Source organism: Anser anser (assembly GCF_964211835.1).
Source record: "Anser anser genome assembly, chromosome: 7".
NCBI classification, from domain to species: Eukaryota; Metazoa; Chordata; class Aves; order Anseriformes; family Anatidae; genus Anser; species Anser anser.
This window is the reverse complement of record NC_139727.1, coordinates 6034709-6049850: the sequence shown is the minus strand read 5'-3', so window position 1 is coordinate 6049850 and position 15142 is coordinate 6034709. Positions and strand designations below refer to the sequence as shown.

General features: G+C 35.6%; 1 protein-coding gene across 1 annotated transcript in view; it reads right to left on the bottom strand.

The window, feature by feature from the left end:
- The window catches only part of LRMDA (leucine rich melanocyte differentiation associated), a 669624-nt gene that overhangs the window by 92575 nt on the left and 561907 nt on the right, over positions 1-15142 (bottom strand). Inside the window, 1 exon segment of the mRNA XM_083843533.1 lies at positions 11674-11758. Within this exon segment, the coding sequence (XP_083699659.1) occupies positions 11674-11758 (85 nt within the window).

The following is a 15142-nucleotide window of genomic DNA, read 5'->3' as shown; positions in this document are numbered from 1 at the left end:
TCTTAACATATGTGCTTTACATCAGTAATGTTTGCTTCAGAAGCACAAATTGCTTCTTAATGATCTAGTAGGTTATATTTAATCTATTTATTATAAAGTTGCTCTCTTTTTTTCCCCAGTGGAATTTATCATTCACTGTCTTCACAAAGTAGGAAATGATCTGCCAACTGAATTAATTGGGTGGGGTTGGTTTGGTTGATTTTGGTGGGGGGTTGTCCAGCTCGCCCAGCAGGGCCCAAGGGATGATTTGCATTGAGCCTGCTCCTTCTATTTCATGTGAACAAAAATGACTGTTAAGACAGGCTGCTCCCCCATACAGTTCGGCAAAAAAACACCATCTGGGAGTTGCCTCCATCCTATAAGGAAAAGGTAGAGATGGGACAGATGCAGTTATCTAAACAAATCTGAATGCAGTTCCTAACCTACTGCAGCAGTTGGTATTGAGGAAGCTAAGCCAATGCAGGGAAACTCAGCATACTGGCATAGTAGCCCCTTAGATTTGGTACACATGTATTCTTACTACACTCAGACCAGACATTAACAGCAATTTAGTTCTCCATTCATTGTGAGAAATCAAGTCTACTACCATAAATAGTTTTGAAAAAGATAACTCAGGCCATGTTCACTTTCCACCTCTCTGTGTGTGACCCCACAACACTCAACAGAAGCAAAAGAAGTTCAGGGATTACAATCTTGCTTGGTCTTTAAGTAGACATAACAAGGGTTGCTTGCATCCCCCTCTGCATAGCATTCCTGCGAAAGGACCCTTATTCACCAGCCTTACTTTTTTTTTTTTTTTCCCCTCCAGCCTACTGTGCTAAATATCATCATTACATTTGGTAGGCATTGTAACAGAACTGCAATACAAATCTTGTTTCACTTGAGAAGCAGAGACTACGGTTCCTTAGGTTTTATAACATAGTGCTTAGTACAAATTCACTGAATTTTTCCAGTGTTTCACTATGTGATTTTAGGAGTCTATTTTCCCCAGTGGCATGCAAGTACTAAAATTGCATTGCATTTTGCTCTCAGTAGGTGGGAAAGTGCATACTCAATGGGTTATTTTCCATTCTTTATTTCAGTTTTATGCAGCCACAGGTGGGGGGTCTTTCAGGTGGTTGCTTAGCTTTACTAGGCACTTTAGAGTCATAGACAAGCTTTCTTAAAAAGGTCTTACAAAAACACACCAATGTTGTCAATCATGCAGTAAAAGAATTCCTTCCTGTGTAAATAGAAATAACTTGCAAAATCTCCCAAACTGCAAGAGGGAGAACAATGGATATCAAAAAAAAAAAAAAAAAAAGATCAACCATCCTCTTCTGGGCAAGGAACACAAAACAATTTCCCTTGTTTATACTTACTGTTCACCTCTTTCCTTCCCTTCTCCCCAGGTGTGAGCTCTCTGCTTAAGGGCATACAAAGCTAACAAAGGATGTCATGGTACTTCCTATCATTTATTTTTCTAGCACTGAGGCTACTAACAGACCACTGAAACATCACAAAACAGGAAAAAAAAAAAAAGGGGGTAGGGGTGTCAACCTTCCTAACATTTACTTTCAGAGCTCTGAAAGAAACTTTGATCAACAAACATATCGTTAGATCATGAATACAGATATTCATATTCTATAAAACACTGACAACTTCTTCTTGCATAAGGACATGCAGTAAAATAACACAAAGATAGCCCTTTCTTTCCAGAAAGCAAAATTAAAGAAAGGAACCTTCACCCACAGCTTCCTAACAAACTACGTACATGGAATGAAGAAATTCAAAATACATTGCATCTTTTTGGCTGATCATAGCTTGGAAGAAACGTATATTACAGTATGATGTGTGAACCATAAAGAACCAACACACAAGGGAGTAAAATAGTTTCACTGTTGTTATGCAGATGTCTGCTCTTTTGACTGTGCAGGAAATTTATTTCCTCACCTATTCCTCCTAGTTTTTTATTTATTTTTTTTTAAGTAGGCTTCTACATGTACTCACTATGTGGGAATTAGTACTTTGTTTCTGATGACTCCCATTTCTCCCTCATTCAAATCAGTAACTAACCAGAGGAGAGAGGCCAAGGTCATGTAAGCATCCTATCCCACTAAGAAATCTTAAATCCTCAGAGAAAAGCAGCTCAAAATTGAATGTTCAAATTATTTTCATCATAAGCAATATGAAGAATGGTGATCAATATTCAGCTGCAGGAGATCTTCCTGTGTGCATATCATTTTCTCAGTAGAGATTTAGCTATTTAGAAACTGAGATGTACAAGCTCAAAAATAAGACTGTGTCACATGTTCAAAGGCCCTTATTAGTGCATGCAAAATGGTAGTAGTCCATTAGGCTAACTAGTTTTCATAAATAATAATCCTGAATCGTAGAATATTCTGTGACCAACTGGCATGTGCAATTCAAAATATCTCAGATCATTAGCAAGCAGTATCATCTGCAAAAGCATCAAGAGACTCCAGAAATTTTCCTCAAAAAAGCATGAAATGAAAGAATGAAAATTTACTTTTTCCTTATACAGAATAAATTTTGAAGAGAAATTGCCATCACTACATTTCCAACATTTGATATACAGACTCATGGCATGAGGCAGATATTTACTGCCTCTGGAATTAACATGTGCTCACCTGACAGAATATTCAGCTGGAACCTGTACTGTAAAGATTCCTTTTTTTTTTTTTTTTTTTTTTTTTTTTTTTAAACCAAGACTATAAAGCTTTATTCTGTTTACTATGGAACAGTATACGCTGTTTGGAATATAGTAACATGTGTCTGTATGTTATTAAAAACAGTAAATTCCTATTTAAACAAGGGTTACAATCTGTGTACTAAACACTCATTAATGGTTATGAATCTAAATAAAGGGGGGGGGGCACTTGTAGCAGGTGTGCATATCTATGAATTTCAATACATTGTAAAACTGTCTGTAGCAAACAGCTTCATCATTTGGCCTTTCTGAGCTTGGAGACAGGCAATTTTTCATGATTTTACTATTTCTGGCCAAACAAAAAGTTTTTAATTAAATATACCACATGATTCCAGATGTTTGTTTATTTGTTCCAATGAGGCTGTAAAAATGCCTGAATGATAAAATTGGAGGACTCCTGCAAAAAACAGGCTAGGCTGAAGTGCTAACCAAACATGGGGATCTCTCAGGCGACTGTATGTGCTCAGCGACTGTATGTGCTTTGAACATGTTTCTTCTGGAAGGACTGTAAGTAGCACAGCCTACGTCTGACCTTCTGTATTGTAAAAGGTTATCTATTATAAAGCCAAGTGGCAAATTTACTGGACAATTTATTTATTTATTTTTAATCTCCAGTTGCACACTCATTGCATCTTTAGTTCTTTTGCATATCTGAAGATTTTAGACAGATTTATGGTTTTGGATCCCAAGTTTCCACTAAAGGAAGCCAATGTTTTCTATGTTTTTCTGCCACCTTATACTCATGTTACTTGGAGCTTGAGCATTCTCATGTTTTCTTATTGCCAGCATGACAAAATGAGCTATGTTGTGAAATATCAGACACCTTCTAGTCTACCCAAAAATCTGAACTAAGTTTTTTTTCCTCATTAATCATACTCACTCTGATGTGACACTTGTATGGGTGACTGAGGCCCAGACTGCCAGGTTAGTTTTGGCAAATGTGGGGAAAGTTGCAATGAAAACAACAGAAGTTATGGGAATACTGAAGGAAAAAAAAAAAAAAAGGCTTCAAGGCTTCAACAGTCAGATTAGAAAACATGCACTGTGGAAAAAATGAAACTGTAATATCTGGGAAAAGAAAAAGGCTGATAATTTTGAAAGGCTGAGTTTTATATTCCTAATTCCCATTAGATATAGAACTGGAATTTTGCACATAACTCCTTAGATGTTGAACAAAATTTTAACCTAAACTTGATTAAACACTTAATTCCTTAAGTACCTAAGGTTAAGTTAATCTTAATGCCTTTAAAAGTCTTGCCCCCAAAACGCCATTATTTCATTCCCACATAAAAGTAGCACTTCAGGAAGTGATCTTCCTAGAACTTCTTGTCCACTTGGTCTCAGCCCCCTGGGTTCACTTTCAAACCCCAGAACACAGAGAATACTCACAAATTAAAACTATACTGTCTTTTAAAAATTAATCTTAACTTTTCTAACCATCAGGAAAGGCTTTGAACAAAACTGAAAGTCACTTTATATACCATTCCCAACTCTTTCACCCCACCCTGGTTTCACATGCCTAGTTGCTCTCATCATGGAAAATAACGTGTTTTAATGCTGAATTTTTAATAATCTGAAGTACACTGATTCAACTCCAACATTCCTTTTGTACACAGACAAGAAATTGTTGACCCTCTAAGTGTCAAGAACATGAATTCAATGACCCAGAAAGTGTATTTCTTGAACCATATTAGTCAAGGTCACACTCAAATCCAACCACAATTTATTCCGCATTTGGGAAAGTCTTTGTGCTTTACACAGAAACACGCAAGCACTGGCTGAGACTATCACTACTGAGCAAGTGAGGTAAATTGGTCCACAAAAGACCACTGTTATTGTGGTGGTTCTATTCCAGTAAACAAACAGATTAAGGCTCAGGAGAGGTACTACATGAGACACTCCTTAATCTGCTTTTTTCATTACTGCCCAGCAATAAACCACTCCAAGGCTGAAAGCTGAATGGATTGTGTGTGCTGGACCTCTTGATTTCTTTGAAAGGCAACATCTGTGACTGTGTGTCAATTCACACAACGGGGGACACATGTCTAATGCATTTGCAGACTCAGGGCAAATACCAATACATGTGGGCTACTGTTATCAGATGGAAGCACTTCAAGGCAATAAGCCTCTCTAAGAAAACGCGCCTTCTAGCATTTTTCCCCACTTACGTTGTTCCACTGATCCCTTTTACCTATTCTTCTCCATTCCCACAAAGCAACCGCATCAGAGAAACTGAGTGGAAATAAACTCGAGTGCAGTTTGGAAGGGAAAAACACAGTTAGAAACACGAAATCAGCTTCACCACTGAAGAAACAGAGGACCATACCTTTCAAATCAGCTCCAAGTATATGGTTTGGCAGGTCTATATGCACATACAAAGCCCATCTAGCAGTGGCTGCAGGATAAGCCCCTCTCAGTAGCATCAAAAACAATTAGTTCACAATAGAGAAGCCTGTAAACATCTCCTGTTATCTTCTTACACCTCCAAACTGCAAGGACTCCAGCCTACCACTGACAGATTTTGTCTTTCAAATGTCTTTAACTAAAGGAAACTAAGACAGGAAAACCAAATCTTTTCTTATTCAAATCTCCTCTCGCACTGGCACTCATCTTTACCATCACTTTGCTTCCCATACTTCTCCAGTGTAACTTGTGCTTCCATTAATGAAAATTTTCCAAACTCAAAAACTAAGCAAGGCACTAGAACCCAATTTCTCATATCACAGAAGGCAAGCCAAATGACATTTCTTTCTTTTCATCATAACAGAATCTTTATTTTAGTCATCTCCTACAGTGCCAGAAGAAGAGGATTTCCACACACTCCCCTTGGGGCTGTCATGAGCACAGTACAACTCAGTGATGGGACATATTTTCTGCCATCAATAGGAAATGTCACAGCTTTTGAGTGTTCTTGCTCCTGGAAGATATTTTTCTGTTCCATGTTACTGCAACACCTCACCACCACTTTTTTTTTTTTTTTAAATGGTCAGTCATCTCACGTTCAGAAGATCCTGGCCTAAGAGGTGTGCAGCCTATCACTCACTCTGAAATAATGTAGCTTAGAAACTAGAAATATGGTTGCACCTCATGAAAACCAACAAAAAAAGAATTACCCACTATTCACAGGTCTCTGCCTCTGAATTTTCATATATTGCATCCGTTTGCAGTTCTCTTATTCATCCTGCTCTGAATTGTCAGATGAGTTTAAGCAAATATTCCTATATACATGTATATACATCTTTTGTTAAAATTTATTTTAGAATTTATCAGATTAGCTGAATGATAAAATACTACTCACAGTTATTTTATGATTATTATTCTCTTTTTGGACAGCACACAATGAGCTGTTTTATGCAGCTATACAGAAAAATCAATTGATAAGCATAAAGTGCAGTTCACATTAAGGAAACTAACTAATTATGATAAGCTGCCACGTAAATTGCTTTGTGACTTTTCCAGCAATCAATTTCAAACTCTAAATAAGCCTCTGGCTTGAAAACACAATGAGTACCTAACAACTGTGTCAATAATAATAACAGAGAAGACTGCAATGATAATATAAACAGGATAATTATCTCTCTGGAAGTAAGTTTTTATGCTAGCTGATTTCTTTTTATGTCTGTGATTTAAAGATAGCACGGCTTTTCAGACTGAACATATATTGAGTTGAAAGCCTTCAAAAATATGGACTGTGTGTATTAACATTTATTATTAAGAAGTGTGTGCCAATTCTATAATTTTACTTCTAAATTTGAAGCATCATTTTAAAAATCAAGACCTAGTCCTTGAATGATCAATACATATTAGTTCCAGATGAACCACAGAATATTTATGTCTAAAATCTGCACATGCTGAGCAAATTGAGGTAGAACAGGAAAATCCCTGGAGGATCATTTGGGACTTTCACACCTCACATCAACTGGTTCTTTCACACACACTCCTCCCGGTTCTCCAAAAATTCCATCTTCTGTCTGCAACACCAGACTTGGAAAGTAGTAGGTCTCTCTGACAACTAGTGGATAGTAAATTCTAGGACATCTGGGTCACCCAGTGCTCATTGTGCATTCCAAAGTATACTTCTGCCTCGACTTAGTACATATCTCAATTCCTACAAAGCTAGTAGCTGGATTTTACACCCTAAAAATCAGTCAGAATGCATTATGTACAGTCATACCAGTCATTACTAAAAATTCTATACCTATATACTCTGAGTACTATAGCACAGTATAATTGTTTATTTTTCTGTGATCAAACAAAAACAGGTGTATTGAATGCAGATGTCTCTGTAACAGACTATATGCCAACATACTTTTGCTTGCTTAAAAATGCTAAAGTTTGGAAAAGTCTTAATTTCAAAACAATTCTTCAATACATCCGTCAGAGCAAAAGAGAAATTCAGAAGGAACTTCTTTTCTTTTCCAATCTCTCTGTCTCAAAAAAAAAAAAAAAAAAAGAGGACTAATGGAAAACAAAAATATTCTGTCCCTGGACTTCTAGGCTTTGCTTTTGGATGTAGTTTAAGACTTTCTTTCTCAAATTGGACTGCTTCAGAAAGTAAGAAAATGTGTCAGTATGGTAATTCAAACATACTTCTAGAGTAAATAACAATTTTTCATTCAGGCACTTATAATTCAAAATGAGGGGGGAAAAAAGAGAAAATAATTTCTGTGCATACCAGAATGCTTGGATAATTAACTGAATAGATACCAGAACAGGACAGTGGATTTGTTCAGGAAGTTCTTACAAGCCAGAATAGATTGGAACTATTAAAACTTGGCGTAAATCCAATCTAAGGCTCTAAAAACTACATACATAAATACAAGCTTAGTTTTTAACAGAAACTGCTTCTTCTTCCTTCCACCAGTAACCTATGGGGAAGACTTACCTCTGGTTGTTCCCAGAAGCAAGATCTCAAGAAAGGGAGTCATTTATAAAATGTTACTGGAAACCAAATAGCTTTGGCAAACTAATAGGTTTTCAAGTAAATCAGATACTAGACAATGTTATAAAATTTCTGTTTATACAAAGAGCATCCAGCACTTTTTTTTTATATGGGAAAAACAGATTTTCATTATATTTATGATTTAATAATTTTGCTTCTCAAGAGATAGAATGAAAAATTACTATTTTCCCCAGCAAATGGAAAGCACTGTTCTTTTCGGAAGGCAACTTGAGTCTGAATGCTTAAACATAACAAAGGAACTTCCTTACCAGAGATGACATTAAGAAGAAGGAATATACAACCTAACTTAGGGGAAGGGGAGAAAGTAGCATTTTTCTGCACATCCAGCAAATTAGGATATTACAATTTTAAAATTTCTTTTTCCATCAATTATGACTACATTAAGTATTTTAAAGCTCTATTTTAAGATTTTATATTTACTCAGTTAATAAATTGATGATGATAAGGAACAGAAAGGTAACAGGTCAACATATGTCATTTTCACTGTTTTGTATAAGCAAAATTTTCAGAATATATTTTTACTAAAACACATTACATTTCTTTAATTTTGTGTACTGGGAGCATGGCCATTTCTATTTAAAAACAACAGTATATACGTTTGATTTTTTTGTAGCTATTTTCTTAGATCTGGAGAAGCAGGAAGAGAAGTCAGGCCCATTTTATTTTGTTTCAGTAGCAAATTTGAGAACTACTATAATACAAATCATGGATTTTTTTTATTTTTTTTTTAAAGCATGCTGTATGACAGGGGGAGGTGTCTATGAACTGACTTATTTTTATCAGGGTAAGAGAATTGTACAAAATTCACACAACTAAATCACTGATGTCTAAAACAATATAAAAATAAATATACAATCAAATATAAGATACTAATTTAACAAAGACCCTTAGGAGTTTAAGATCATCGTTTTGAAATCTAAACAAAAATAAAGCTAGCTATAAAATTACCACTTTGGAAGGCCTGCTTAATGGGACAGTAATTAGATCTCATAAAGAATCAAATCATATTGCTGTCAGGTGCCCAAAACCTGCACCAAAGAAGGCCAATACATTTTCTACTAAGAAATAAATGGGACTGAGCAAATGTTCGGCATAGAACAGAGCTTCTGAGCAACAATGTAATTTATGGGAAGAAAATTTCTAAAGCTTAAAAATGTTTATTCAATATTTATCACTCTCATCATGTACTTAGACACAAGCATCGTAGCATTTGATATAATATTTACAGTGATTATACCCTTGTATTTATTCCACTCTAATACAGCACTGTCATATGCAGATTCTGTGGGTTCTGACACTGAGAGGGAGATTTTTAAAATTCCTAAACGTTATTTGTACAAAATACTGAGTCAACCCCAAAAGACCAGATCTTGTCTGGAAACAAATATGTGAACGTGAAAGGTTTAAGATAAATAGTGCAACACAAGCAGAACAACATGCTTTTGTTCCCCTTGCATATTTCTCCCTATATATAGCTATGAATTTCGCAAGTAAAACTCTACTATTCAAACACTGTTTGCTCTGCTCCCCCTCCCAATCCCAAAAATCTATTTACAGCTGTACCAAACCATTTGACAGACTTTCAGATTCTGGTAAACAAGTTTCTCCAGGGACAAATAAGAGTGCTTGACAAACTTAGAGCATTCTTCTTTTCAGTTTGGGTCGAAAACTGCCAACGTTTTACATATACAACAGCTGATTCAATCATTTTTTTACAACACTGAAAGCATTCAGTGGAAAAAAAAAAAGATAAACATGCTATTTTAGGTTACGAATAAGTATTTCATTCTTTTCTTGGAGATTTTTCTATTGACTCCAATTAATCGTTTATGGGCTTGTGAACTTGGACATATTTCTTTGTGTAAAATAAGTTGATTGAGTTAATAAACCCTGCCAGCAGGTTGTTCCAAGCTTTATTTACAACACCTGGAATTTTGGAAAGATTTCTTAATGATTTCCTTGTGAATACATACATATATATACATATTACTTATTGAAGCATGTTAACAATGTCTCTTTTAGGGCCAATTTTACCTCCTTCCCCCCACCCCCACCCCCCTTTTTTTTTTTGGATGACACTCTCTTCTCTATTCACTTAATACATAACTGTGCTTAATCATCGAGGAAATTTTCAGCATCTGTTTAGCATGCAAAGCAGAATATTTCTGGGAAGAGTAAAGACAGAAATAATATGGAAGTATGTGAATAGCTAAGGGTAAAAAGTTGATAATTTGGGAAATATCATTCTCCCCCTTCACAGCAAGGCAGGAGGCACTCTCAAACCCTAGTGAAGACAGTGGTATTCAGTATCTGGTGATTTCCAGATCTGAACAGGCACCCATATAGACACGTGGGTAGCACCTGCTATAGCTCCAGAAGTCAATCCATACTGCAAAGCAGACAACTTTTGATGCACAAACCTACTGGCATCTCTATGTCAAAGTCAGCCATGAAGCCGCACCCCTAATTCACCATCATATAAATAAACATATCTGAGGATACCTAGCTTAGATACATATTTAATGTATTTTAATAGATCTTAGGCATTTAGAACATTCTGTTATTCTACTTATTGTCATGCTAGACCCTGGCTATTTAATCCAACAGCAGCAATCCAACCTCAAAGCAAATATGCTTTCCTGGAAATCAAAACCACAACGCATACCTTGGGTTTTTTGTTTGTTTTCTCCCCCCCCCCCCCCACCCCCCCCCCCCTTAAATTTTATCTGGGGGGATGAGGAAATGGGGGATAGAGAGGGTTGAAGTTATTTTGGTCTGTTTGTTTTTATAATCTCTGAAGTCCAGGTGTATGCTCAAATCCAGGATTTTGGTTCAGTCCTTTCTCTTTACACGACCTCAGTGGCAGAACACAACACACTACAGCACTTTCAGGACATCTGATTTTCAGTACAACATATCAGTTTACGCCAAGGACAGGATGTGGCCTGATATCCATCTGAGCCCTTGCAAAACAACAGCGATACAGACTGCAAGGAATGAAAGCCTAATCAGTTGCTTTCCTCACTCTTCCCATCTGAATCATGGATCCTTGTCCAGTTGCGCTGCCTACCTGGTTCTTTCTTAAGGTTTCAAATAATAAGGCATTCTACTAACACTACCTTGATCACCTGCACTGTCGTAGAACACACACTAAAACCAAGTTACCATCAATTCATAAACACAAGATTTACTTTGATTCTGGTATTCTATACAAAACACTCCTCTACAGAAATGGTTTACATGATTACAGCTCGGAAAAGTTGAACTATTAAAATCCCCATGTAATCAAATGCATACTGTGGAAAACACAAGAGTATTGGTGCTCTGGTTTCATACTGAAAAACGCTGCAAGCTTTATAAATTTTTCCTTTATATAACAAATGTGAAAGAGCTTGGAATTTGCCCTTCTTGACTGATCTAGTTTTTCACCTGCTCTCTGAACTTTTTGCTCCATAGGTATGCAGAAGGAATTCAAGAATTTGCCCAAGGTGCTTTTTAAGTTCTAAGGATTGGTGAAAAAGGAAATTGAACACTGATCCACCTTTAACATTGAAAAACATAGAAGAATCAATTTTTACTGGGAGGAAAACATGTTAACGTTTCAAAATTATAGCCCTAAATTATTAAACTGCCAAAAAGCTCTCTCTTTACAAATATTAGAAAGTTTACAATTCTCTCAAAATTACCAATACTGCATGTAATCATCTACTTAGCAATATTTAAGTACTCTAATCTCTTTAGGTTTTTCTCTCACACACACACACACAAAAATCATTGAATGTTTTCCACAGATTTATTTGCTTTCCCAGCAGACCACCTTGAACTCCTATTTAATATGAGTTAAAATCTGTAGTCTTGACAGGTATGGTTTTCTCATCTAGTGCTTGAAAGGCACAATGTTAAATAAAGTGCTAATACAGCAATAACTAATACAGAGAAGGCCTTACAACAAAGTTTACCACCTTGCAGCAGTCCATACCAATAAAAGTTTAGTTCATACCTCTATGATTGGTGAGGTCCCTGGATCCCGAAGGCAGAGGTGTATAGTTCATTTCTGGAGAGAGGCAGACAGCTTCGCTGGAGGCCTGTGTGATAAAACAAATATTATCAGTACTCTTGAGTGAAGGTCAGTGATTAAACAAAGAGGATATATCTGCAATATGATGCGCTTACAGGTGCACAGAATCACCAGTCATGGAAGATTACTGATAACTGAGAGAAAGTTTAATTTGTTAAGGCTGCTTTCAATCTTTTTAAAAAGCTGTATTCACAAGAGTTTACACTATGATATTAGGTATCATTACTAAAATAATATTCCCCGTACAGCTCACAGCTTTAAAAAATTACCATCTTTATCAGGAAATATTTGGGCAATATTAAAAATGTTCCTCTTGATGAAACAGAAAAACATTTACCTGAAGGAAGTTATGAATCTACAAACAAAAAAAGAAAATGGAAAATAGAAAGCTAGGATAAGGTACCATACTATTCAAAATGAAGCAAAAACCAGATTCTATAATTCCACTGCCCTGTAAGCTAAACAAAGGAATCTCTTAAACTGATAATACCTATAATGTACAAAAAGTGGACTTTTTTCATTTTTTAAAAAAATAATATAGATTCTTTAATAATAAACATAAAAACCCACCTCAGTATTCTAAGGAATTTAAACAAGTCCCAAGAAGACTTACTCAGAATCCTTAAAAGCAAAATGCTAAAGGAAGAAGAGAGGAAACTTTTTTTTCCCCCATAATAAAGAAATATTTCAAGATCCTATGATTCTGATTTTAGAAGATTAGATTCTGGAGCTATAGTTTTCTGTAAACTAATCTTCAGACAGTTGAAGAAGGTTTCATCTGAAGGAAAGAGCAGTATAATGACAAGCCATGTTTACCATCTTGCTTTTTAGTTATAGAACAGTAGTGTTACATTCTTAGAAGGGGATATGAAAATAAAGAATCTTAAAGAATCGTCACAGTGTTTTAAAACATCTAATTTAAGTTAAATGGATTGATACCATGGTAGTGACATGCACTGAGTTTCAGGCACTGAGTTTGCTCTGGAGTGTTTAAAATCTACTCATCACAATGTACGTAACAAATATAAAGTTTTTAATAGAAGATATAAAGGACAAAGGACAGTGTTCACTAAAAGTTACATGATTATTTCTAATTAAAAAGATAAGTCAAGTAAAATGAAGAAGTACAAAAACTAAATTATTTCTTGAATCTCATAATAATTTACTAAGGGAATTTTAAGAAAATAATTATCTTCTGCGCAGGTTGTTTTCAAATTATATTTTGGCTTATAAACAACAAAATTCAACCAAAGCAATCCACCTACATCTCTCATTATTTTGTAATTAATCATACCTTCAAATATATATATATATATATATATATATATATAAATTGAAATTAATTCAAAACCAGATTTAAAAAGGTGGGTTAAGAAGTAAACATAAAATAGTACTTGTGGAAGAAAAAGCTTATTACCAGGCTAAACCTGAGAACAACAAGCAGAAATCCATAATAACAAAAGTTACTAGTGGTAATGTTTTGTTAAAGTACCTATAAATCTTCTTTTTTATAGCCATATAGATGGTAGCATATTAAGATGTACAAGGGTAAGTGACCGAGTAGATTAATATACTAAGCTTTTGCTTTCAATTTTTATGTCAGACCATAGTTATAGTCCCATTTTTGTCCATAGTAAAACTCAGTGCATAACATGAAAACGCATCATGTATTAAGACAGACGTCATAATAGAGACAGGTTTGCCAAAACATGAAGAAAACTCTAGAAAATCCTGTCTGCTGTCTCACCAGTGACAATAAGCTGTCCTTTTCAGAGAGGTAATACTATAAACACAGCTCTTGCCTTCAGACAAAGAGAATAATCCTTTGATTTTAACCAACTGTAAACATGCAGCCCAATCTACCCTGGACTACAAGGGACTGGAGACCCTCCCTCTGATGACCATTATGAGCTGAGGGAATCTAACACCTCAGAGGATGAGATCAATGCCAGCAATATGACATGTGAAAATAATCCCAGGAACAGGCATCTATCCACAGCTACCTGTTTTCTTTGGGCCTAGAAATTCTGGGAAAGACAAGAAGAAAAATGTCACTAACTGTTTAATATAAGACCTCATCCCTGTAAATCACTCCTAAACCTGGAGGAATAAGTGGTCTCATACTGTACACTCTGTATGTTATCTGCCTATTCAAGTGTACTTAGTTGGGACTCTGATAATAGTGAAGGTTTCTCTTTGGTACTTTTAATCTCAATTTAGACAGCTTGACAGCTTGATGATAGCTTTTCCTAAAATTTCTGGAAGAGACTTTGCCTTTTCAGCAATATACCACTGAGTGAGCAAAATTCAAGAGCTTCTAAAAAGGATATTGGAGCAAAGGGAGAATTTAGCTTTATTTCCAATTTTAGGAAAAGCAAGAACAGGAGGTTTTGTTTATTGGTGTTTTGCTGCTACTTTATGTACAGTATATAATTCACTGTCAAATATAGAACAGTTTTCATTATCTTTGAGCTAAGCATTCAGTTAGAGCAGCTTTAATTCTATGGAATATCATCCATGGTTAGGATTGTTTTGAAAAAAAAAACATTGTCTGGAGCTCTGAATCACATTTCTGAGTAAGCCTGTGCCCCAGCAAAAAGACAATTTGTTTTCCCTACTGCAGATTGATGTTTGGCCCCAAGTATTTTCCAAATAGATTTGTATAGATCGCATTATTCTTAATATTCACAAGAATATTTTGACAGTGATAGCAGTGACATGTGACAGTTATGTCTTTAAGTATTGGTGACATATGCATCAGGAGTTCTTGTCGCAGTTGAAACTACAAATATAAACAGCTTTGAGGAAACCTGGTTAAAGTAGGTGGTAACTTCAGTGTTACAGGTACACGTAACCAGAGAGCTTAGTAAGGAAATTCTAACAGTATTATTACTGGAAGCTTGTATTCTCGCAAGCATTATAGTCTTCAAAATTTTGCAGTATATAACAGTACAAGGTATAAAAGTTACAAGGCCAATAAAGTTTCTTGCAGCCTTAGTTATGCACATAGCCAAACACTTGCTAAATTGAGGTCTATACCTCTGTCTTGATATTAACCTACAAGTTTTGTCTGAGCTAAAAATTTTTGTACTTGGTCCTAAATAGATAGTAAAAGAGTAACAGACCTTCAAACCACATTCATCAAAATTAGACATACTGCAGAACCTACAGTAGGAAGAAGTGCTATAATTAAAAAAGAGGGGGGTTGGGGGGGGGAGAAAAGTGCGTTTAAACTTTGTGCAATTTTATTTAAAGCAATTTAATAGCCAAACACCTCAGAAGACAACAATGCCATGATGAATCATGATCATTCAGCTCATGCTGAGTTCTAACACCACCCTTGGTCATCCTTATAGCAGGCACTGTACACAGCAGATGAACTCGAAACACT